This window comes from Falco naumanni, chromosome 3 (assembly GCF_017639655.2).
Source record: "Falco naumanni isolate bFalNau1 chromosome 3, bFalNau1.pat, whole genome shotgun sequence".
Classification (NCBI taxonomy): Eukaryota; Metazoa; Chordata; class Aves; order Falconiformes; family Falconidae; genus Falco; species Falco naumanni.
In genome coordinates, this window is record NC_054056.1 from 49558414 (window position 1) to 49585349 (window position 26936).

General features: G+C 41.9%; 1 protein-coding gene across 1 annotated transcript in view; it reads left to right on the forward strand.

Annotated features, from left to right (window-relative positions):
* Positions 1-26936, forward strand: part of GABBR2 (gamma-aminobutyric acid type B receptor subunit 2) — a 490629-nt gene that overhangs the window by 455538 nt on the left and 8155 nt on the right. The window contains exons 15-18 of the mRNA XM_040588223.1: positions 2989-3213; positions 9175-9357; positions 12146-12275; positions 23122-23239. Of these exons, the coding sequence (XP_040444157.1) occupies positions 2989-3213; positions 9175-9357; positions 12146-12275; positions 23122-23239 (656 nt within the window). The remainder of the gene's footprint in view (positions 1-2988; positions 3214-9174; positions 9358-12145; positions 12276-23121; positions 23240-26936) is intronic.

A 26936-nucleotide genomic window follows, 5' to 3' on the forward strand; every position in this document is an offset into this window, starting at 1 on the left:
TCATCTGGAAGATACTTAACGATTTTTCACGCTGTTGTCAATTATAAATGAGAATGGGCCAAACCATAACCCCCACAACACTGTTCAAATGATCTTTTTCCATTATAATTGATATTTTAGATCGCTTTATAACTGCTTCAGCTATAAATTCATGCCCATTATTTGTAATAAGTGCTGGCCTCATTTAAGTATGTTGGCTGTATTCCCGGCATAATGCTTTTGGAAGGGAATGTGTTCATACTGGGCGAAGTGGGGGAGAGTGAGGGATGACCTACAACCCTAAAAATCTCATTAATAATTAATTGCAGCAGGAGAAGATAGTCATCTACTCCATAGTTAATTAGGATCTCATCCCTTTAAAACATGATGCAGACATACACGCGAGGATTCCTTCTACCCCTCAAAACTGCTCAGCCCAGAGCAGCCTGTTTGTCAGTTCAGGGGCTGGCAAGGTGTAAATCTGCAGCACAGCTGAGCTGTGCAGCACCAAGAATGCAGAACAGGCAACCGCTGAGATGGTGGAGTGTCCGGGAGGACTAAGTTTGTATCCTGAAAAAAGGTATCACCAGGGTATATCCCCACACCAGCCAGGTCAATACAGTGGACAATTTGCCTCTGCGGAGCCTGTAGAGGAGTCTGTACATTCCCCTGCTCTGTCTGTGCATGGTGCCAGACCCAACAGCAGAGTGCTGCCTGCATCCTTCCTTATTGGAACTATCATCTTGGTTACCTGAGGAGCTCTGAAAACATCTTAGGGGCTGAGCTGCTTCTCTGGCACAAAGCTACTGAACTCAATAAACAGCTTACCCACCTCAACTGCCCCACCTGAATGGCTCCGAGACCCCTCACTGCTCCAGGTAGCTGTCTACATATACCTTGACCCCTCGAGAGCAAAACCCTCCCATGCTCCACCTGCAGCAGCCACTACTTTTCTTCAAGCACTTCTTAGGCAGCTGGGTAGGGCAGGAGAAGGGGCAGGGGACCAGGGTGAGGTGTGGGCTCTAGTCCTGCTAGAGATAGGTAAAACCAAAGTGTTAGGCCTGCAACAAGAAGACAAGGGAGTGCCGTGGATAGGACCATGTTCTTCAGGTGTGTGTGGAGGAGACAGCGTGGGAACGGTGCAGAGGAAGGCTTGGGTAAAGATTGCAAGGGCAATGGCTGCTGCTCTTGCTGCGAAGGGCCACCCCTGCCTACATATCTTAATAGATTGCAGCAGTGACGGCAGCATTGAGAAGGTGGGTGAGCAAGGGGCTTGCCTGGACTAGGCAGCACCTCCAGCCTGCCACACGCCATGGGCTGAGGGTCGATGCCTCATCTGCCAAAGCCTTCCAGCCAGGTCTGCTCATGAACATGTGGCAGGGTAACATATGTGCTGTAGGCAAGAGAACAAAATAAGCTAGCAGACAAGCTCAGCAATGGGAGGGCAGGGCTGGCAGTGCAGCAGTAAGTCCTGGTATGAAGTGCCTGGGTGAGTAGGTAGGTGGATGCAGCCTGCTCAGGCTCCCTGTCTGTGGGAGTGCAAAGTAGCTGAGTCACAAATGGTTGGGTTTGTTGCCATTGTTGGCTGAGGAAAAAACTGAGCAAATAAACAAGGAAATTTGCAGTTATTAACATCCAGTTGTTACTACAGTTGAAAGCATGTGAGGGCAAAACTGAGTTTGGACAGCAAACATAACTCTGTCAGTTCCCTACTCTCTTGTGCTTGACTGGCAAGCAGTGTTCTTCTAGTCCAGGTTATTTGCCTTTGAAATTTTTTATGGTTTTTCCCACAGGAAAAAAACAGAAGGCAAATTTTTACTAAGCAACTGCAATTAATCCCCATCATCACAGACCTCTAATTTCCTGCCTTGCCACGTGGGTTGCAGTTGTAGAAAAGGAAAGATTATCTCCATCCATGACATGCAGTGGACAGATGTGGTGGTCTGGGAGGAAGGATGTCAAGGTCAATGGGAGTGCGCCTTTTTTCTTTCTCCTTCTTGACTGTCCCTGCAGTGTGATCAGAAAAGCTAGAAAGCACAGAAACCATGTCTTGGGTCTGAATAATGGCTCCTCTGTCTGTCCTTCCCTTCCCTTCGATGCCATCTGCTGTCTGCCATCCTTCCCAGGGCACCGTACACTCTTATTGGGCTTTGCCTAGACTGTAGGCTGGGTTACCTATTTACAACATCTTGAGTTTGCTTGTGGTTTTACTGCATTGCCAGAATTTCTCTGAGGAATGCAAAAGCAAGAAAATAATCCTTTGCAGCACTTCATGTTGTAGAAAAATCTAATTAAATTTCAAGGGATGAAGACAGCTTCCTTACACTAAAGACTTTCCCCTGCTGAATCACAAAAGCATATTGGAAATAACAAAATACACCAAAGAAAAAAGCAAACAAAAAATTGCCACAAAATGTTTTATGCCAGAAATCATTAGACAACTGCAATTGAAAGGCCATTACCAACTCCCACTATAATAAAAGACTTTATAATTGCAGTCTGAACAACTAGGGTGACACTTTCTACATTGTGTATTTATCTCCCATGGGACATATCTTGGCACTGCTGTTTATTAATGTAGATGATAATCATATAATGAATGACTGGATTGATAAGAGTATTTTGAGAACAGTTGCTAAAAATAGTTAAAAGAACAGAGCACATTATATCTTTACTAGAATCCTTGAAAACAAACAGGAAGGGCTGTCTTTAAAAATTAGTAAAAGTATAAAATAAAGATAGTCATAGCATTTAGAGAAATTTGTTCCCATCACAAGTAATTCTAGGCTTCATATTTTTCTTGTAAGAACCAAGAATCCATCCTAGTGAGCAAAACGAATCACATGGGTAATTAGCTTTTGGGTGAGAGGTAGGTGTATATCTCTGTATTGTAGTATCACCTGTATTTGTCAAGTTAGAAAACATACCAGTTTTAAATGAATGTTTTTTCTGGATGTCAGCCACTTCCTCTTATAATTGTCATCTTTTTTCCTTCTTTTACCATTTCAGTTATTTGGGTGTTTCCTAGCCTGGGAGACACGGAATGTCAGCATTCCTGCTTTGAATGATAGCAAGTACATTGGCATGAGTGTATACAACGTGGGGATAATGTGCATTATTGGTGCTGCTGTTTCATTCCTTACTCGAGACCAACCCAATGTGCAGTTCTGCATCGTTGCTTTAGTCATCATATTCTGCAGCACCATTACTCTCTGCCTTGTGTTTGTACCTAAGGTAGGTGAATTTGTTTAGCGTGGGTCTGGATTTTTTTCCCTTCTGTTTTGTAATTGTGATTTAATGTGTAAACGTTCATTTGCCTTTTCAAGTACAGGGGATGTGTGTGACTCCTAACTAAACCAAGCCCATCTATAATCTCTTGCCTCTGGATCCTGAGAGGAAGAACAAAGCTTCATGAGATTTTGGAGAAAGCAGTCTATGCAGAGTGGCAGGAGAGTGAATATGCGTGTTTCTAATGCCTATATCTTTACTGAATCTTTGCCTGGGGAAACACAAGTTATTTTCTATAATTTCAATGGAATAGTCTCCATTTCCAACTCGTAGGAACTTTCTAGAAAGCGTGATCAGTGGGGATTCAGGAGGAACAGGTCCAGTTGTCTACTCTGCCATGTTTCTTGTGTACCCTAAGCAAGATAAACAAGATCTCTGCTTCTATACCTGTAAAACAATAAGACCTTTTTAGTTCACTGGCATGCTCTAAGGCAAACTGTGTTGAGACTTCTAAGGTATTCAAGTATTGTGGTACAACAGAGTTTATCAGTACTTCAGAGGAAAACTACATGTATGCTGCAAATGCTGACACTGAAGATGTATTTACTAATGGGTATATTAATGGACTAAGTAAGGCACGTACCGGGAGGCATATGCTTTCATTTGGTTTTGCTCTTTCGGGCTCTAAGGATGTGTTTGTTCTGCATTGTTGGAAGAGCTGAGAAGACACTTACCCAGAGGGGTAGAATTTGATCATTTCACTTGTGCATTTAAACCTTAGACATGAGTATGACAGATCTTGAATGAAGGCAAAACTGGTTTCTACATAAGTTTACTTTAGAAAAGCCTCGGGTTCTGGAGAATGTATTTGGCATTTTGAAGTAAAATGTGTAATTATATTCATTTTAAGTGACTTGCATAAATCTAGCTTATCACCCTAAATCAGATGCGTATGCAGTTGGATGTCTGGAATGTTTGCAAGGCAAGAGTCAAGATGCAGGTTCTTTCACCTCTGGAATCTGTTTTTAGGTTTTTCAAATGAGTAGTGATAAAAAGGTTGTGACTCTTTACTGGTCCACATTCAATAAATGTATGGAGCAAATTACAGTGAATAGGTTCTAGTGCTAAGTGGCATCCCTGGTGATGGTTCTAACAGGGGCAACAAGAACTATATGTGTAAAAGGAACAAGAAAATAAATTTATCTCATAGTGTTCCCTCTGAAAGAAATTAGAAGCACATGCTAGCAATAGAAGCTGACTTCTGATCTGCAAAAAAGAGAAGTAATTCATTCTCCAGGAACAACTAACCAGCATAGCATGTTTTTACAAGTTCTGCACTTCACCTCTCAAATATTACAAAACTGTACAGACATATATAGTTATATTTTTATTCTGGACCTTGGAGAATAATTGTAACTTCATTCTAAATTAAGGGAACATTCACAAACACAGCAATGGAGAGTACTTTGAAATACTGCAAGATTTAAGTGTGTAAGCTGAATGAAAATGCATATTAAAACTCTGATGCCAAAAATACCTCCATAGAATGTCAGAACTCTCTTCAAAGAGAAAATATTATTAATGCTGTGACATGCTCTTCTGCCCCTTTGCTTTCATGCTCCTTTGACCATCCTTCTTTTCTGCTGCCACAGTCACTGAAATTACTTTTCTATTTCCTTTTTTAACCCCTTCATCTGCTCTTCTTTTAAACCCCAGTTACCCTGCCCTCATTTTTCCTCTCAGTTCTTTCTACTCAAAATACAAATATGAACCGTAGCCTTCCAGCATGAAGTAATTCATCTTATTCCATGTATTGTCAGGTTTCCAAATGCTTAGCTATTTTGTATTAAAAATGATCCTCACCTAAGGTACAAAAATAAGATGCTGAAGCAGGAGCTGGAGTGCAGCACTTCCAATGCCCATGCAAGTGCTTTCACAGCTGGAGTTCTTCTTGCACTCATATGTTTTGCCCTACATTTCTTCTCACCGTGGTGTGCCACAGTTACAGCAGGACAGCTGGCAAGCGCTCTTTCCTGCAACCTGCTCTAGCACAGGCTTCACAATAGCTTGTCTGGACCCCTCAGATGATTAGATCCAACACCACCCAGTCTGTACATCTAGGTAAGATGTCAGTGCAAGAGAAGCACCAAATCTCTCCCCTTAGCAAGTATGTAGTGAATTAGTACAATTTTGGTGACACAGGAAGATTGCTAGTGAAATACTAAAGCTGTGGCTTATCAAGCGCGGGAGAAGCTAATGAAGACTTGAAGACTGCACCTTTTCATTTATTACACTGTGGCCAGACAGATGCAAGCAGTGATGTGGGTTTGGGTCCGATGAGTACTTCTACTTCTCTGCTCTACAGAGTAAAACACATTCCTTTTAACTATTCTGCAGCAGTCTCCTGAGCCAACAGTGCTGGAAATCCCGTTTTGCCCCACAGTCTCTTTATAAACATGAATAGGCAACTATTCAACAATGTAAGCAAACTAGAGAATGAAACATGACATTTTCCCTTCTTGTCAGCTCTACTAATCTTATTTACTTATAACATGGTGATCACTGTATTTCTCCAGTTAAATGTCCACCTCGTTCACTGCCATTTTGTTCAGCATCAAGCACCTCAGAAAAACATGAGGAAAATCCCATAGTGGAGTAAGATAAATCAGGGGAAAATGATCATCGCTGTCCTCAAATACAAAAGTTAGTATCTATTATACTGCATCCTACTTAGAGTAGCTGTTGACATTCTTGTTATCTGATCAAAATGTCCAAATATTTTTAAAACTGTCATAGATTTCTGGGTTCAAGCATATCTTGTAGAAGTGGTCTGCAGAATTCAAACTTACATTATGTGTATTTTTCCTGTTAGAAGTTAACTGCTATGTCTAATCATCTTTTTAAGGGTGAACATATCTGTAGTACTTTTCAGCATACTCATCACTTCTTTAAAAGAAGCAATCCTAATATGTATTCTCCCTTCATGAAGTGATTTTCTCATGTTTATCCATGTTTATCAAACTTCCATGTCCTTCCATTTTTTCTGTTCCATTCCTTTTGAGACAGAACATTGTGCTCACTTCTAGTCGCACACCAAAAGCATACCATTGCTGGCTGCAACAGCATTAACAGATTCTGATCTGGTTTCCTGTAGAGCAGCAAGGCAAAATCAGTTCTAGGGGGCCAGGATTAAAACATTAATTTTCTGTGTTGGTAGCATTTTTTGTCTGTTTGCCATTGACTCTTTATAGATATTCAGCACTGACTCTGTCAAAATTGAAACTACACAGATACAAGGCAGCAAGACACAAACTCCACTGACTTTATGGCTAGAAAAAGCCATAAAAGCTCATCTAACCTCATCCCTTGAACATGTGAGCCAACAACACGGCTCATGGACTTTTCCATCTAATCCATATCATGTGAATGAATTAATTAGAGCATATGTCCTTGTGGTAAAACATCCAGTCTTTAGCTATAGACTTCCAGATGAAGATGAGTCTATTGATGGATGGATATACTTCTATCTTATATTCAGTTTGAACTTAGATGACATAAAATTGAAGAGCTTTTATCTTGTAACACTTTTGCCTGCTAATTTAAGAAGCCTTGTAATTACCGTTCTTCACCTTTAACTTCATTTTAATGCAGTTTTTGGTCTGATAGTTAGACACACCAGTCATTACAACCAGCCTAATTAGAATCAAAGAAACGGGGGAGGGGAGAGGCAGAGGGCTCTAGGAAGACTCAGTTACAGCAGGTTATTCAGGGCCTTGAGCAGTTGGGTCTTGATTATCTCCAGGAATGAAGACTCCCCAACCTCTCTCAGCATCTATACAAGGATTTGACTACACTTACAGTAGAAAAAGGTTTTTTCTGATGTTTAAATGAAATTTCCTGGTTTTCATTTTGTGCTTCCCTTCCTTTCACAGGGCACCACTGAGAAAAGTCTGGCTCCATCCTCTTTACTCTCTCCCATCACACATTTATACACACGAACGATGTCCCCCGATCTCTTCCATCTCAAGGCTAAACAATCATCAGCCTCTGCTTGTATCATAAAGGCTCCAATCCTTTTCAGCAGTTTTGTGGCCCTTCACGGGGCTTCCATCAGTACACCCATGTCTTTCGTCACCCAAGGGACCTGTGGCAGGCCCAAAACCACAACCCAAAGTGGCATCTCTGTTATTCTGCACAGATCACACCACCTCACTTAAATACAAATGGAAATAATGACGTGGTGTCGAGACGCTCACGATGTCTCACTTCAGAAGCTTTTATCAAAGTACAGCCCCAGTCCTCTAATCATTCTTCTAGCACAGAATAAGAATTTGTTCTTCCTTTAGGGGATCTCATTGCATTAAGCAGACTTTAAGAGATACATCCTCCCTTTGAGGAAGCTGTCTACCAGCCCAGACACCTCACTGAAGAAAGCTATCAGGTTGTTCAGGCAGGATTTCCCCTTCAGAATCAATGATGACTGCTTCTAATCACCTTCTTGCTCTTAATATGTTTGAAAATGGTTCCCAGGAGGATTTGCTAAAGCATCTTCCATGGACTGAGGTGAAAGTGACAAGGAAGTATTTGCCCAGATCCTCCTTCTCACCTCTCTTGAACACAGCTCTAACATTTCCTTTCTCTCAGTCCTCAGCAACATCTCCCAATCGACATCACCTTCCAAAGGTAATTGAGAGTGGCCTCACAATGACATTGGCCAGCTCCCTTAGTCTTCAGAGATACACTTTATCAGGTTGCATGAACTTGTTGTGTTCAAATGCTTTAAGGGTCTGGGATTTCTGAAGACAAGTTTTAACAGTGAAGTCTAAGGTGAAGAAGGCATTGAGAACCTCAGCCTTCTCATCTCCTTTGTTACCTGAAAAAGGAAATTTATCATCTTCAAGCATCATCCTGATCTGCAGACTTGGTCTGTAAATACATACGGTGCTTCAGCATCTGATCGGTCAGATCTCTCTCTAGCAGGAGTTAGGTCCTTATTTCATGCCACCACACCACACAGGTTCATTCTCTGAAGAACAAGAGGAACCAGTTCCAAAATGGGGCTATACCACAAAATCTGGCTGTGCTACGCTTACAAAATGATGGCCTCTTCTCTCTTTCCAGACAAGTCAACAGCTTTGGAATTATGATGCCATGCCTATGCTGTCAGGGCAGGGAGCTCCTTCAGCTTTGCCTGTATAGAAATATATATATTTATGCTGCTTGGCAAGTAATCATAAATTCTGTATTCTCTAGAGTAAACTGAGTAGCTCTCTTCTCTGTGCCAAACAGCTAGTAGCTTTCTCTCCTCATGTTGAGGTGATATTTTCACATTGTCACCGAGTGTTAAATCTCACTTATATTTGCTTTAATTAAGTATGTTTAAGGTTAACCTTTTTGTAAGTGGCTTATTTAATTTATTTGAACAGATTTGGTTTATTTTGAGTCACTAAAACCTAATGAGTTTTCTGTTATCTCCAGAGTGCAATCTCCCATGAATTCTTTCAGTTAATACTCCTGCTTCATGCCTCTCTCTGCTTGAGTGTTACTTGTAAAAGTAGGAAAGGAGAAATTTCAGATGAGACTGTACCTGGTAAGAGAAGGGCTTAGTGGATTGTTTTTTCTTAAGGAATATATCCTTCAAAACTATAAAGATATCAATGAAGGAAAAATATATTTTTGATGAAACATTAAAATATATTTTAATATAATTAAAATCCAGTTAAATATGCTTTAGATTAGTTTTTCCTAATTTTATTGAACACTTCCCTTTGCAACATCATTTTGGTTCAACCTGTTCAGAATTCATCTCAAGTATTGCACATGGCAAGCAGAGCTGACTTTCCAGAATTCTGTAGTTGAAAGTCAGAAAGGAACTCTTGGTTTGCTTTTCAATATTTTGAGGTACAAAAGAAATAGCTGCAAAATTAAAACCATGGATGGGATTTCTTAGGATTTTAAACCTTTCAGCTCATCACACTGAGGACAAACCCAGATGCAGCCACACAGAACAGACGATTTCAGTTCACTCAAAATCAAAAGAAAGAAGATTCAAAAACATCAACATCAGTCACCAGCGTCAATCAGGCCAGCACATCTCGACTAGAAGGACTGCAGTCAGAGAACCACCGCTTGAGAATGAAAATTACAGAGGTATTGTTTATTGTATATACTGCCTAGGCATTTTTGTTGTTGCAATTCTCTAATCTGCTTAAATGTGGACTACTTTTTAGAGGGGAAAAAATTGCTTTCCCAGTAGAAAAATATTGAAATCATAGAAAACAGATTATTTATATGAATAGCCAATTAATACAGCGAATACATGGTAGGTGTGATAAAATGAAAATGTGCCTTAGCAAATTAAAATGAAACTTCCCCTGTTTATTTGTAACAGGCAAATTACCCTGCTGCTTCACACAGGTGTGCTGAGCAGCACAGAGCAACAGCTCTAGAACTGCAACCTTTACCTGCAAGCGTAAGAGAGACGTGCAGCCCCAGGGGCACCAAAGAGCTACCTTTGTTCCTGTTTATGGCTGAGCTCAGAGATTGCTGCTGCTGTTATTTCTCAGCCTCTTTGAAAGTTCCCACAAAAACTTGCTAGACAGTTTTTTACATTTGCCACAAAAGAGAACTACAGATTTTCTTAAGGTGGAAAAGATCTTTACGATCATGTGGGCTGACCCTTTTGGCACAAAGACTGTGAAGTTTCTTCACTCTCTACCAAGAAAAAGGATAAGTGCATGGAGTGCATGAATTTCCGTAGATCTATAATATGTATGTTTTTCATTGTCCATCCTTGCTCAGGAGACCTCAAACAATTACAAATCAGCCTTGAAGACTGCCTATTTTTTGTGACAAGATAACCATAACTGATCTATGTCTTACAAAAAAATTAACCTGTTCTTGCCTAGTCTGTGGAGTATTCTTATACCTTGAAGAAAAGGTATTTTGATGCAACCATTGTTTCTTCATCTTAACTAACAACAATTGCCTAGGTAACCAAAAGGTGTTTACTCAGACTACCAAAGACTCCAAAAGCAGAAGTTACCTCTGCCTTGTTAAAGAAATTTAGTTCAGCTTTGCCAGGTCTCTTTCATGTGAGAGCCTTGCAGTTTTTAATGAAGGCTCAGCTGGCTATACTGGATATTTCAGTTTCTATATTCTGCTGTAGTTTTTTTCTGCTAAGCCTCCTAACACAAGATCTCAGCCTGTGCCTGGCAAGGCTCAGGACAGTGATCACAGGTAAGGCTGGTTAGGGCAATTGAGCCATATCAGTGCACACAGGGCCCTGCTGATCTTTCTAGGCTTTGCTTAAACAGATCAAATTAAATCCTCAGAACCAGTAGGTCCAAATAAGAATTTCATTATCTGGGGGATTTGGAGAATACCCTACTGTGGCTAGCAGCTAGACCTCTAGCTTATCTACCTTGAGTTGCTATGTCCCAGTTCTGTAAGGAAAAAATGTAAATCTAGATTCAGCACTTCTAAAATTCATTTAAGCCAGTAAGGAGTGAGGTGTACTCTGGGTATCGCATCCTGGACAACTGTTCACAGAGAGTATCCTAGATCACCATTAAGATGTTTGTATCTGGTTATTTTCTACTGGGGCTGTAGCCAACTGAATACAAGTTACCCTCTGGGGAGAGCACCCCGTGTTCAGCTCAGTGCTAAAAGCTAGGGGTGTACCAACCTGGCATTTCTGCTGTGGCTGTGTGCTTCTCTCCCTGTCCCTCTAGTCTTAAAGGATGCTTCTGGGGAAAGAGAGGACTGGGATTTTTGTTTCTTCCCCCTCTTCTTACTTCCATTTTGTTCCCTTTTGGAAAGTTATGTTTGCAATGGCAGTTTAGTGCTAGCTATCAGATTACACAGTTATTACACAGATTACACTTACAGAAGACACAAAAAAAAAAGAAAAACACTGGGGTAATTGTAAATTCAGGAAAGCATGGAGTGTTCTTAGCCCCAAAACCAAAAACTGTGAGTTGGATTTTCTTCAAAATTTCACACACACACACACACACACACACGTGTAGAGGAATGAAGGCAGTGGGTAGATTGGCATTGATAACATGCAGCTGTGGCCTTGCTTCAGAGGCAGTGGGTTGATTGACATGGACAATGTGCAGCTGTAGCTCGTTCCTGCAAAGTGATTAAATAGCTCTGAGGAAGCACTGGATGAAGGATGAGTATGGGAGAAGGAAGAACTTAGATGTAGCAGAGAGAAGGAGCAGGGTGGTCTGGCCTTGGGAAGATAGAAAAACAGCAGGGACAGTAGAATCTGACCCATGGTAAAGCCTTGTTGCAGTTTGCTAGTTTTGCTTGTGCTCTGAAAATTGGTGCCCTGTGTGAGCTAAACTGATTTGGACTTCAAACCTCAACACACATGAACACAAACAAAAAGTCTAATAAGGGTGTGTCTGTCTAAGAAAAGTAAAAGGAGTAAAAATAATCTTTAGGACAAAGTAACATTCCTGGTAGAGTAGACAGCAGTCAGTCACGTGGCCGGACATGTCCCTAATGACATAGTTCACTTATATTCTCCTGTATGTTTGATAATTTGATTGACTCAGCAAAGTGGTTATAGCTGTGCATGCTGTATTTGTATGCACAAATAATAAACATTTGAGAGGTTATCAGACTGGGTTTCCTAATGCCTATTTCTTTCTAATTCAGCTGGATATCTGAATTGCTTAACATGTCAACTACTAAGATTATCCTTCTCATATACCCTCTGCAACATCACAGCTGAATGTGGTTTGTTACTTATAGCATGATTTTTAGAGGTAACATTGTAGTGCTATAAGAAAATTCTATTTGGCATAGTGTGGCAATTGCATTGCCACCTGCCTTCCAGCCTAATTATAGAAAGCTATGCAGTTACTGCAGTTACCTGAAGCAATGAGTCACATTTTTAGGGATTCATACTCTTTCTGTTTTGCAGCTGGACAAAGACTTGGAAGAGGTCACAATGCAACTTCAGGACACTCCTGAGAAAACAACATACATTAAGCAGAACCACTATCAGGATCTTAATGACATTCTTAGTATACGGAACTTTACAGACAGCAAAGGTAAGAGCTAGTAAAAGCCATTAGTAGCTTAACCTGCCAAGATTTTAAATAGCAATCTTATTGGATTGGTTCAAGAGCACTCAGACCTTTGTAAAATAGAGCTTTAAATATTTTGGTTGCGTTACAGAAAGCATGCAGATTCACATAGTAAGCTATATGTTATAACTATGTATATGTATAGTTATTTATCTGTACGTATGTCTTCTGTTTTATGTCCTGTGTGTATAATACACATGGTAAAGTGGGAAACTTTCAGAAGTATACTTGTGTTCAGAAGTCAAGTTTTCTGTGCTGCATGGAGAAAGGAAAGTCACAGAACGTTTCAGATCTTGTGAGTTAAGCAAGCCAGCCTTCAACAGTAGGAAGCCCAGTTTAGTATGTGCTTGTCTGTGCAGGACATTCAAATCCTGCTTTTGGAAACTGCTGTCAAGCACGTAGGACAGAAACGTAAATATTTCAGTGCTAGTTTGGACTCTAAATGTAGAGTTGAAGGCACTCATGTATGAAAATTCTTCCCTAGGAACTGATAAAAAAGGATTTAATGATGACTGTAATATTCCTAAGTTGTTTCTACTGTGTCTCTTGCATTGCTCCCTGAAGAAACACATGCAAAAGAATTGCTTTCATTAAAGCTATTTCACTTTTGGAAAGCAATAAGATCTGGTGCATAGCACAATAAAGTGGAAGCCAGGACACCCAGCTTCCATTTCTGACTCTAGAATGGTTCTACTTTGTGACTTTTGGCAAATGAGTTTGTACAGCTGAATATTGCTATGGCATGTGAAAAACTAGTTGCCCTGTGTTGGGAAGTCATAGACTGGCATGTTTGCTGCAATGCTTGGCTCAGGCTTCCTATTGATGTGGCAGTGTAACCTTGGTTAAGTGGAACAGAAGCTACTATTGTAAATACAGTTGTTGAAGAATAATTTTAGAGCAACAGCAACAATTCACATATGCTTTTGAAATATATTGAAATTTTGGTTGGATAAGGTTACTTTTTCATGTGCCTTTTGTTTTTGCCTGTGTATACACTTGGTTGTGTAACTTGTGGCAAAAAAAAAAAAAAAAAAAAAAAAAAAGGAAGAGCACCATAGAGTTCCCAGTGTCCTTTTTAAAATTAAAAAACAGAAGGGGGGAGGGGGGGGAAGGAGGAAAAGGAAAACGTAAATAGCTGCTGGAGGCGTGTGATTGTTGGGCTGAGATCAGCAGCAAGAACTAACATCAGTGAGTGGGATGAGGCAGTTTTACCAAGTGTTTGAAAGGAACACATAGAATGTTCCACCCATGTCAGATGCTCCAGGAGAAATGATAAATCATGAATAATACTTCAGGCAGAAAAGATACATTACATTGTGCCAAATGCCCATCTGAGTTTGGGTATGTGAAATAAAAATGATTCTTAAGAGATATGTCAGGTGTAAATTTAGGATGGGATACTTCCCAGAGCAGTTTGTACTCCATTAACAATAGGATGCTGGCAATGAAATCAAGAAGAAAATATAACCTTTCTGCACTTGTGGCTATATCTACAAAACATATTGATGCCTAATGGCTGCTTTAAACAGCAGCATCCAAGACTGTGTTCCTAATTTTTCCCCAGTACATTTCCCCAGCTTCTACATTCCTGCTGCAGGATACATATTTAAAATCACCTGTAAATACAGAGCCTTAATGTAGCTTGGAACCATGTGTTATTTCATTTATATCCTGAACCATATATCAGGATTTAAAAGGTAGATATTCTTCTGCATACTGAAGTTGCTGGACAGTTTTCTGAACAGACCTACCACATCAAGCTCCACGCAAAAGAGAGGGGTGAAAAAAGAAGGATGTTTTTCCTTGGCCATCTTTATATTGGAGCATCCATACACCTGGGAATGAGGAAGACCTGGATCCCAATTTGAAGCAGGTGTTTGAAGCTGGTGGAGAATGCCCCAAGCATGAGTATTATGGACTATCCTGATCCTTACTTGAGTGACATCAAATATTCATACTTCCAGCCTCTGAGCCACCCTGTTCAATGACCCTAGATAGCCTTTTTCTGTCCCTCCGTTTGTGTTTCTTCTGCCTCTTGTTTTCTCTTTCCCCACTTCCCTGTTCCTTAGCTACATATCTGAATCTCTTCTCTATTTCTTTCACCACATCCATTCCCAACAGTCAACCTATGTGCTTAATTTAAATTTGTTATTCCAATCAAAATAACAAGGCTTTGGAGAATTCATGCTGCTGAGTCACTGTGCAGATGCAAACAGACATCTCTTCAATGATACTTAAAAAAATTCTGGCCCTTACAGCTACAGGAAAGTTAACTCTGACTGACATAACTATGCTTTCTGTAGCTATGTATTTCATGTAACTTTCTGTAAATGATAGTACAGAACCTTGAAATTATGCCTCCCTGATGCTACTTGAGTGAAGCTTTGGGATTGTAAATACTTTATTAGCATGACGTAGAAGTGACCATGTCTCTCACCTCCACCATGCAACTAGGGAAGCCAGTCCAATGTTGTTTTTAAGGTGATGACAAGGTTTGTGCCTACCTTGGACTTTGTAAAAAATATGAGTGGAGAGTGAGTAGGACAGTGAAGAGAGATGCTAAAAATAGCAGTTAACTTGGAGCTAAAAATCATAGCAGATCATTTGCCACTTTTGCGTTGTCAACACAGCTGAATCCTATGTCAGTCTTTATAAAATATGTTGCTGTTCTGAAGGAGTTCACATAGAGAAAGCAATGTCGTGTATCCCCATCACTATTGCTTACACAGATTCAGGGCACTGCACTTCAGAGAACAGATAATAGCATGGGACTTACGCAATGCATCCCGAACAAGTCCTAATCAAACTTTAATGTCATAGGACACTTCATTAGGTTTCTGATCTGTAAAAATTGTCCAGAGTTAAAATTTCTAACTCCTATAAGTGCCAAAGGAAGTTATTTCATTGAATGTGGAGGGAGGCAACAAGGAAGGCTAAGGTCTGCTTGGAATTAAATCTGGTGAGGGAGGTCAAGGACAACAAGAAGGGTTTCTTCAAGTATTTCAGCAGGAAAAGGGTGACGTGGGCCTGCTGCTGAATGAGGTGGGTGCCCTGGTGACGAAGGACACAGAGAAGGCAGAGTTACTGAATGCCACCTTTGCTTCAGTCTTCAAGGCCAAGGCCATCGCCTTAGTTTCCCACACTCTGGAGGTAAGAAAGGAAGTCTGGAGAAAGGAAGACTCTCCCTTGGTCAAGGAGGATCATGTTAGAGATCACTTAAGCAAACGACACGCACAAATCCATGGGCCCCAATGGCATGCACCTCTGAGTGCTGAGGGAGCTGGCAGATGTTATTGCCAAGCCACTCTTGATCATCTTTGAAAAGTCATAGAGAACAGGACAGGTGCCTGAGGACTGGTGGAAAGCCAGTGTCGCTCCAATCTTCAAAAAGGGCAAGAAGGACCACCCAGGAAACTACAGACCAGTCAGCCTCACCTCCATCCCTGAAAAGGTGATCATCCTGGAGGTCATCTTGAAGCATGTGGAGGAAAAGAAGGTCATCAGGAACAGTCAACATGGATTCACCAAGGCAAAACCATGCCTGACCAACCTAATAACCTTCTGTGATGGAATGACTGGCTGGGTAGACAAGGGGAGAGCAGTGGGTGTTGTGTACCTTAACCTCAGCAAGGCTGTTGGCACCGTCTCCCATAAGATCCCCATAGGTAAGCTCAGGCAGTGTGGGTCAGATGAGCGGGCAGTGGGGTGGGTGGAGAACTGGCTGATGGCAGAGCTCAGGGGGTTGTGATCAGCAGCGCAGAGTCCAGCTGGAGGCCAGTAGCTTGTGGTGTTCCCCAGGGGTCAGCGCTGGGTCCAGTCATGTTAAACTCCAGTCATGGCTGACTGGGACGAAGGGGCAGAGCGTGCCCTCAGCGAGTTTGCTGATGGTACAAACCTGGGAGCAGTGGCTGACACACCAGGCGGCTGCGCTGCCATTCAGGCAGACCTGGGCAGGCTGGAGAGCTGGGCGGAGAGGGACCTCATGAAGTTCGACAAAGGCACGTGCAGGGTCCTGCACCTGGGGAGGGACAACCCCACGCACCAGCACAGGCCGGGGCTGACCTGCTGGGAGGCGGCTCTGCGGAGAGGGACCTGGGAGTGCTGGTGGGCAGCACATTGCCCATGAGCCAGCAGGGTGCCCTGGTGGCCAGGGAGGCCAGTGAGATCCCGGGGGCATTAGGAGGAGGGTGGCCAGCGGGTGGAGGAAGGTGATCCTGCCCCTCTGCTCTGCCCTGGTGAGGCCACATCTGGAGTGCTGTGTCCAGTGCTGGGCTGCCCAGTTTGAGAGAGACAGGGAACTACTGGGGAGGGTCCAGTGGAGGGCTGCAAAGATGATGAGGGGACTGGAGCATCTCCCTGATGAGGAAAGGCTGAGAGAGCTGGGCCTGTGTAGCCTGGGGAAGAGAAGACTGAGAGGGGATCTTCTCAATGTCTACAAATATCTTAAGGGTGAGCGTCAGGACGACAGGGCCAGGCTCTTCAGTGGTGCCCAGTGACAGGACAGGGGGCAACGGGCACAACCTGAAACACAAGAAGTTCCTTCTGTATATGAGGAAAAACTTCTTTACCTTGAGGGTGACAGAGCTCTGGAACAGGCTGCCCAGGGAGGTTGTGCAGTCTCCTTCTCTGGAAACCTTAAAAAACTGCCTGGATGTGACTGTGCAACCTGCTCTGGGTGAACCAGCTTAACAGGGCATTGGACTAGGTGATCTGTAGGGATCCCTTCCAAACCTGACTATTCTGTGATTCTTTCCTTCCTTCCCCACCACCGTCATTTACACAAAATATGGATTTGGGTTAAAAAATCTAAATTACTTTAGCCAAAATAGGTAGACATGGCTGCACACTCCTATAACAGACTGACATCAGTGAAGTTTCCTAACTCTGGGATTCCTGGTTAGTTACTACCAGCAACACGTGTAACCCAGGAGAACTGTGCTGGCACAGGGACTCCTTCACAGCACATTTCAGTACATCTCATTTAAGGAGAGGTATTATCTGAGACACTCCTCTCTTATTCACAAACAGTGTCCCTGAGACATCTACAGCAATTGGCTGTGTAAGAAAAGCAATTAGGAGAATGTGGTTTGTAGTTTATGGTTTGATTGCTTTTTTTTTTTTTTTTTTTTTTTTTTTTTTTTTTTTTTTTTAATGCAGGCTTTTGTCTGCATTGCTGGATAGCTTTGTGTGGTCAAGAAGTTCATGTGCTCCATGGACTGTAGCTTTGGGACCTCAGGTAGCTTCCCCAGTTTAACTTAAAAGGCCATGCCCTTAACTTTATTTGATAAGTTCCTCAGATGATTTTGAGTCACTGTGTCTGCTAGTGACCTCATCTTTATGCACAGCACAACATTAGCTTCCCCCTGGCATTTGTGGGATCTGGTCACCTTGGTGGAGCAGCAGAGCCACATTACAGCCTGGGCTTGAGGAAGGGATGGGCTGTGGGTGAGACCAACGCTTGGCTCAGGCAGTTCCTGTAACTGGCAGCGTTGTTCAGCAAGGAAAGCCAAGCTTGGAGACTCGGCTGAGTATTCCAGCTTGACATTTGGAAAAAGGAGGACAAATGCTTATAGCTGTGATGCTGTATAAAGATGAAGGTTGTGCCACACAGCTCCAGGGAAGAAATACCCTGGCACAGGCACAAACCAGAGCTTCCCAAAAGGGCTCCCTGCATCCATGTAGCCAGTGTGCCAGAAACAGGAGACACTTCATGAAGGTAGAAGTTATTTCTGCTGTGCAAGTTCCTGCTCAGGAGTTGCTCAGGAGAAAAAACCATAGGGAAGATAACATGTGGTTGGGGTGTGTGTGTAATTTTGCTGCGCTTGGAATCTTACTATCTTACTCTATTTGACTTCTATTTGACATTTTATTACATGAAATTATTTCTACATGAATGATTCATAGATTTTAAGAGCTTCATATAAAGCCATGCCCAGAAGAAATCCTTCAGAAGAATCTCCATTTATTTCTACCTTTGCCAGTACATTTCAGAGTAGCATATTAGGGAAATTAATGAATTACAGTGATTCTATGGAAAGTACATAAGAAGCAAGAGACAGCCTTGCAGTAGTCCCTCACTTATGAACAAACCCTTATTGCAAGTTCTTTCTCTGCAGGCACCTTTGCTTGCTCAGAAAGCCTTTTCTGTTTTGAGCCAGAAAACAGTTTTTACTCATTGCTGTAAATGGACTAGGAGCATTCATTTACATATCAGATATGCCTACATACTGTCACTTGTCACCCCGCTCCAATGTTTCCTAGTGTTAGTTTTTCCCCATATAAAAGCAGCTCAAAGGAAAACAGATCTCAAAGGCATTTTGCTCATAAATACGAAGCAAAACAGAGTTCATCTGTGATAGAGGGGGGAATATTACTTCTATGAAGTTGGTGTGATTCAAGCATTAAGCTTAAAATTGAAACCACAGATTCAAAGGAAAAGCTTTCAGGAATAACTCCTCTAAAGGACTGACTGCTGTTTTAAAGAAAGTATATATTTCATTATATATATACATATATATACACATATATATGTGTATATATATACACATATATATATATATGTATATAGAGATATGTATACTAGTTTCTATGAAGCCTGGCAAATGGATTCCAATCCTGAAGCTGGAACTTGTTTCTGTTTCAACAGGGAGACCAAACTGCCAAAGGTTCAGTGCCCGCCCTTCCTTCCACAGAAATAAATCTGTAGTAAAGGGAGTTTCCTCTGATTTAAAGTAGTATAAATCAGAGGGGAATCTCGCTAGCTTTTCTTTTTAAAATATCTTCCTTTCAAAACATAACTATCAGAAATCATGATCTAGACTGCTTTGTGCTGTGCACTTAGTTCAGGAGAACTTTTTCTGATATACCCAGCAGATGATGTGATCATTTTAATTTTGTCTTTTGTTTTATTTTCTTTTCATCCTATTAATGAAAAGCAGAAACTGGCTAGTCATGTTTCACAGTCCAAACAACAGAACTGTGAAACATTACAGTAGATGTTAAAAATCTACCTCTAGCTTTAAAGTTTCCAGAGTTCTTTAGTAAATCAGCAAGGTTATCTCTGCCAGCTGTTATAATTTGTTATTAAACCACACATACTTCTTTGTAGAGCATAAAATATGCTTTCTAGCAGACAGAAAACAACAGTGGAATTGAAAGATGTGGGGTGAAGAGCAGTTCTGCCATCTAGTTGTAAGCCATCAGAGGAATAATGCCACTAAAGTGTAGTGATGAAGGTGTTCAATAAAGTTGCAGTTTACAAATGTCAACAAAACAAGCTTCTAATTAAAGAAATACAGTTTCTAAAACCTTGGAAGAAATTGCAGCGGTGGCGGTTACCTGGTGTTTTCTGCCTGCAGCTGAACAGGAGTTGTTAAAATGGATGATGCGTTTAAGCCAGCCCAGGTAATTTTGACAGCGCAGGGCACAGAGTGATTATACGATTATAGGTGCGGCAGGTCTGAAGTGTCACCCCTGGCAGAGGGAGAGATGAGCAGCTGGGAGCAGCAACCTCCTCGCTGAGCCTCTCCACAGCCAGCATCAGATGTGCTCTTGCAGCTCAGGGCTTTGTAATTGAAAGTTGCTTCTCCGCTGCAGGTAGGCAAAAGTTCTGAGCTAAAGCCTTCTGGCTCTTGCCAACAACTGGGCAGCGGGCTTTGTTTTCTAATGAACTCATCAGTGAGTGCCGTGCAAGGCCCTTGAGATCTATTTGTCTTTTCTCCCAGCGGTTTTCTGAATGGGAAGTGCTCAGGCATCACTTATTCAGACTTCTGAGTTCCTGTTTGAGGTCTACAAAGGTAAAAATTACTTAGAAAGTGCTTCTGGGTAATGTAAATTCAGTACTGAAGGTAGTTAGATCATCCTGGTGCAACTTATTCAGTAGCATCCGCAGTGGCAGACAGCACCCTAAGAATGAAGGACATTTTTCAAGTGGCGTACTAATGGACAAAGGAAGAAAAGATGGGGAAGTACTAAAAGCAATGCTACACCTTCCAGGGGAAACTGGGAACTCAAATGTTTGCAGTTACCCTTATTTTCTTTCCATTGTTCAAGTATATAAAAACAATTTCCTCCATCCTTAAGTTTTTTTAGCGCATATGGTAATAGTGTTTTTCTTTAAGCTCAAGCTTCTGGAAGCATATCACTAAGTGAGAATCTTGCTGTTCATTATTTAAATGAAAGGTAAATAAAAAAAATAATAATAAAAAAAGAAAGAAAAGAAAGATATTCTAGTTTCCATAGCTGCAGAATAAAAATCTTAACAGCTCCTTTCCCAAAAAGCTTAACAAATATGAATTACCCAACTTTTCTGTATTTTGAAAGAAGCATAGGAAAAAGAAAAAGATCTCGACATTATGGCAGTTTAATGTGGATTTTCTCTGTATTTTATACATACGCATTAAGACTTGTATATGGTAACCTTGATACAGAAATTTATGCAGTGTATTAAGGGAGGGAGAGTCATCTGCAAGAGTGGTAGAAAAAGATCTATTAAGAATAACATGCAGTGATATATGGGCAGTTGGTGTTGAGAGGTGAGTAGGCAGAGAATGTATGATTTCTGCTCTACTTTAAACTAAATCCCCCACCTTTTGGCAGGGACCATCTCCTTTCTCTCTCTCTCTCTCTCTCTCTCTCTCTCTCTCTCTCTCTCTCTTTCTCAACACAACTGAAAGCACAATAAAACCTTCAGGGGCCGACAACACATTAATATATGAAATCACATGCTCTCGAAGCCCAACAGTTGCATATTCCAGTCATTTGTTGAAGAATTGCATCCTCAGTGGCTTTGTAACAGGTTAAATTGCTTATCTTGGCCAAAGGAGTTGGAAGCCTAAGACAGTTAAATAATAAAGCTTTTCCATCCCTAATTACAAGGATTACTCAAATTTTAACTTTGGTCTATATCATAAAGTCAGCAGTTTTCACTGTCAGCTTAGATCAGCTCAGGATTGAATGTTGGTTTTAATCATGGAAGTAAAAAATGTTCTTTTTTATGTGTCTGTTTATAGATATCACAAGGCTTGTATGCAAATGTCAAGCTCAATATACATAGAAATGTGATATATGGAAAATAAAAACTGAACTCTTGTGACAGCAAATGGGACACCAGCAAACTTCAGGCTGTCCTGAGATGATAGACATCATTGCTTATCTTAGCCACTGTCAGATGTGACTCTTTGTGACTCCCTTCACATCTAAACCATCACTGAATCCTGTCATATCTTCCTTCCAGGCACTCTTCTTGCTACAGCTGGTTCCTTAGCTCTCTTTTACTGACATTTTCTGGCCCCTGCAGAAGCAGCTTCATGTGTTCTGGTCACCTCCTTTCTCACCCAGACTCTTCTCTTCCATGCAACATAAGTGAAAAATGTGCTCTCCTGCTCTTCCATGTCTGTGCTCCCCATGTCTGTACATTTTTACATCATTTCTTCATGAGTCAGATTTTTCACAGCAGAAAGTGAAGGCAACAAAATAACGCCAGGGATGACCATGCTGAGAGAGCAATTATACATTTTGGAGTTTGCCCTCAAAATATTCCTGTTTCTGCTTCCAGCTTCTTTCCTCACTCTTTGTTTCTGCTGCTTGTTTTGTCCCACCAGTGCTCATTGATAACATACATATTCCTAGCATGCTGGGACTTCAGCAGTATTTGGGGCTTCCGAGTATTAGTAGAACAGAAAAGCAGCTTAAGCCTTCAGTACGTACTGGGTTTTTCATGCTATTTTCATTTTCTCTTCACTATTTTCCTGCTTTTTCCCCTCATACCTGTTTTTACATTCAAAACCTCCAGTGTCCATTTCAAGAATTTACCTTTGAGTCCTCTTCCGTGCTGCCTTATTGCCTGCAGCAGTCACTGTTTCTCTGTGTGTGTGGCAAACTGTCGGTGATGGATTTGGAGCTGCTCTGTAATTATTTATGAAAACTGTGCACTGTCCTCATTACTTAGATGTTTTCCATGTGACTTTATTTGGCTTAACAGGAGGAGACTTTGGAAAAGCAGCCAGGAACAGAAAAGATCCTCAGCAAAGACAGCCTTCCTAAAATGGCTGTGTTCGTCTGTGTTTCACAGGGGGACCGATGCCATAGCCTTCAGCACAGCTAGCCAGGGACTCCCGGGACACCCGGGGGAGCCAAGTGAAGCTACCTACAGGGAAAATGATGATCTTCTATGTTATCACTATGCAGAAAAGAGAACAGCAGGAGAAAGCTTAATGAAATCATTAGCTGTCTTTCCTGCAGACAGCCTATGGACCAGTGCAACTGGTATAAATTGTATTTCTGTGCTAAACGATAGCAGATAGTTACATGACAACACTCAATTGCTTATGTGATTGCAAGAGTACCAAGGTTTTGTACATCGATGAGATTGTAGTTTTTCTAGGAAAAGACTTAAGAGGTTTTCTTCGTATGAAAAGGTAACAATTTCTGAGTGTAAGATAATATGATGGTGCAGTTACACTAATTTTTTACACGGCCTAAGACTAGGTGACAGAGCATGATAGGGCTACATAGAGGTGGGAAACAAGGTTTGGTTTGTGTTTTTTTTTTAAAGTGGGGGGAGAAGCAGAGGAAGGACAAAAAATGGTTTGTCCCTTTTCTGTTTCTTCATGGTAGCTCCTATGAAGAAGCATGTAATTGAAAGCAGAAGCGTATGAAAGACTCACAGGGAAACCTAGACTGTATTAGAGTACAGGCAGGCAGAGTTTACTTTGTGGCATTATGAACATCTGAGAAATTTTAAAATTAAACAATTTTAAAATGGTCATTTTGTTACAGTACAGTAAAATTGAATTTGTTGTCCATTCAGATGGTGAGAAAGCCATTTTGAAAAATCATCTTGATCAAAATCCACCAGCACAATGGGGCTCATCAGACCCTTCCAGAACAAACAAAGATCCTATAGAAGACATAAACTCTCCAGAACAGTAAGTATACATCATTACTTAATGGTACAAAAAGAGACACCCCTTGCTTTCTCAGGTATGCATGTGCTTGGCGTGCACACTTTCTACTTGTTTTAGCCATAAATTCCACCCTGGACAGCAGCTCTTTTGCTGATAAGACATTCGTTTAAATTACTACATTTCATCAAAACCCATATTTCTCTTTCATACATTTTTGTGGGAACACCTTCACTGTAAACCCTTTCAGCCAGCTCCAGCCACAGAGAGAGCCTGTACCATCAGCAACAGATGTGAATGGCACCTCCTGAAGCACCACTGGGCAGCAACATTGTACTGTAATGCCTCCCTGCCACCAGCTCACCATCACCACCAAATTTACAGGATATCAGGGGCATTGGATCCTAAGGTGCCCCAAAGGCAAACTAGCATACTTCTTTTTTCTTGTCAGAAACATCCTTAACATGATATCTAAAGCTGTTGTAGTGAGTTACAGGACAAGCTGTGCCCAACCACCAATGTATATTAAGGAGAGAAGAGGGTGTACATATGTGCACACGCTTGTCATGACTGTTGTCAAAAGTCCAAGTCCTTCCACACATCAGCCAGAGGAGTTCATGGTGTACATAGCCATTTTGTTCTTTCACTCTTAAGCTAGCTGGAAATAAAAACAGTCTGAGGGCTTTTCATTGTTACCATAGCAGCTGGACCTGAGTTTTGGCATAGGAAAGCCTGAACCACGTAGTTTCCCTTAGAAACAGTGCTGTGGCTATAAGGAAAGGATGGCACAAAGCACTTGCTAGATTCATGGAGGTGAAAGAGTTCTATGGTATCAGTTTTTCTTTCCAGGAATCTATACAATAAACTCACATACTATCCTCTATGAGCTCAGCAGGGCCTGCTGTGGGCCAGAGCTTAGGGATGCTTGCTTGTCCCTGGGTCAGTTGTTTCTCCACAGCAGCCTAGTTACATGGGCACCACTTCATCAGGATCCGAGTTAATAGATGTCAGACTCCTGTTTTCTACATGGGCAACTTAAATGCTTATTTAAAAACAGAATAAATTAAACAAATTACTAGAATGAGTCACATGTTACATCAGTGACAGCAAACCTGATTTCAGATAGCAGTTAATGCCTTGTACTACCTGGTGCAGGAAAATAACATGGATTTCTGACTCTGTCCTTGCACTCAGAAAAAAACCCAACCCCAACCAGCACAGGAGCTAATCCACACACACACATGCACCAAAAAAGGCCCCAACTAGCTGAATATCTGGTTATTTCACAAAAGCAGAGCTCTTGCTGAGAAAGTTCTTCTGACTTTATGGGGTCAGCAGCATGTTTTAATGCATAGCTATTATGCCTTTTTCCAGCACCATTTGTCAGAAATAATGTAGTCTGAATGCAGTCTCATCTGCACGTGGCCTCCTTACATTAAGAGAGATGCTAAGAAAAACAGACACTCAGATAATCCAGTTCTCCCGATAGAGATTCAATACAGAAAAAAGATAAAACCATTTGGTGATGACAGAACTTCTTCTAGGCTAGTGGTAACTGATGAGAAGACTGAGATTTCCTAAAGGTCTTAAAGAGTGGGTCAGTACAAATCTGAGCAGTCACTGACATTTATGGAAAGAAATTAATAAAGGCCTGCTAAATCAAAACAGTGTCGTTCAGCACTGGCACAGCTGTGACTGTGCCAGGTCTAAAGATCAGTGTCTCCCCAGAGGATGTGTGGGCAGTTTGGGTACAAGACTCACACCACCCAGGCACACTGGACCTGCCAGAGAAGGGAAGTGTAGCCATCTTCAGGACTAGGGTTTTGTGATTCTCTCTCTTTTACAAGAGATTGCCTTTTTCCAAGGTTTGTGCTCTTTAAGAAAACACTTCCGCACACACAGGCTTTTTTTTCAACTTACCAGGCAGCACTTGTGGCCTTCCATGGTTATTTACAGAAACATAGAATGGGTTGGGTTGGAAAGGATCTTAAAGATCATCTAGTTCCAACCCCCCTGCCATGGGCAGGGACACCTTCCACTAGACCAGGTTGCTCAAAGCTATATCCAACTTGGCCTAGAACACTTCCAGGGATGGGGCACCCTCAGCTTCTCTGGGCAACATGGTCCAGAGTCTCACCACCCTCACAGTAAAGAATTTCTTCCTAATATCTAATCTAAACCTACCCTTTTTCAGTTTAAAACCATTACCCTTTGTCCTATTGCTACATGTCCTTGCAAAAAGTCCATCTCCAGCTGTCTCGTAGGCCCTCTTTATGTACTGGAAGGCTGCTATAAGGTCTGCCCAGAGCCTTCTGTTCTCAAGGCTGAAGAACCCAACTGTCTCAGCCTGTCTTCATGGCAGAGGTGCTCCAGCCCTCTGATCATCTTTCTGGCCCTCCTCTGGACTCGCTCCAACATGTCTATGTCTTTCTTATGTTGGGGACCCCAGAGCTGAACACAGTACTCCAGGTGGGGTCTCATGAGAGCAGAGTAGAGAGGGAGAATCACCTCCCTTGACCTGCTGGCCACACTGCTTTCTGGGCTGAGTGCACATTGTTGGGCTATCTTGAACTTCTCATCCACTAGCACCCCCAAGTCCTTCTCCTCAGGGCTGCTCCACCCAGCCTGTATTGATATACTGGGAGTTGCCCCGACTCAGGTGCAAGACCCTGCTAAGGTTTGCTGAGGGTGCACTCAGTCCCAGCCTCCATGTTGCCAACAAGGATGTTAAGCAGCGCCAGTCCTGATACTGACTGCTGAGGAGTGCCACTCATCACTGGTTTCCACTTGAACACCAAGCCATTGACTGCAAGTTTTTGAGTGTGACCATTCAGCCAATTCCTTATCCACCAAGTAGTTTATCCATCAGATCCATGTCTCTCCAATTTAGAGACAAGGATGTCATGAGGGACAGTCTCAAATGCTTTGCACAAGTCCAGGTGGATGACATCAGTTGCTCTTCCCTCATCCACCAATGCTGTAATCCCATCATAAAAGGCCACCAATTTTTTCAGGCATGATTTTCCCTTAGTGAAGCCATGTTGGCTGTCACAAATCACCTCCTTATTTCCCATGTGCCTTAGCACAGTTTCCAGGAGGATCTGCTTCATGATCTTGCCAGGCACAGAGTGGAGACTGATGGGCTTGTAGTTTCCTGGGTCATCTTTATTTCCTTTTTTTAAAATGAAGGTTATGTTTCCCCTTTTCCAGTCAGTGGGAACTTCACTGGGCTGCCATGACTTCTCAAATATGATGGATAGTGGCTTAGCCACTTAATCCACCCATTCCCTCAGGACCCACAGATGCATCTCATCAGGTCCCATTGGCTTGTGCACCTTCAGGTTACTCAGATGTTCTCAGACCTTATCTTCTCCTACAGCAGGTGGCTCTTCATTCTACCAGTTCCTGCCTTTGCCTTTTGCGACTTGGATGGTGTGGCTGGAGCACTGGCTGGTAAAGACTGAGGCAAAGAAGTCATTGAGTACCTCGATCTTCTCCATGTCTTGGGTAACCAGGTCTACCCTGTCCTTCCAGAGAGGTCCCATGTTTTCCCTATTCTTCCTTTTATCACTGACTTACTTATAGAAGCTTTTCTTGTTCCCCTTGACGTCCCTCACCAGATTTAAGTCTATCAGGGCTTTAGCTTTCCTAACCTGATCCCTGATTGCTCAGAAAATTTCTCTGTATTCCTCGCAGGCTTCCTGTCCTTGCTTCCACCACC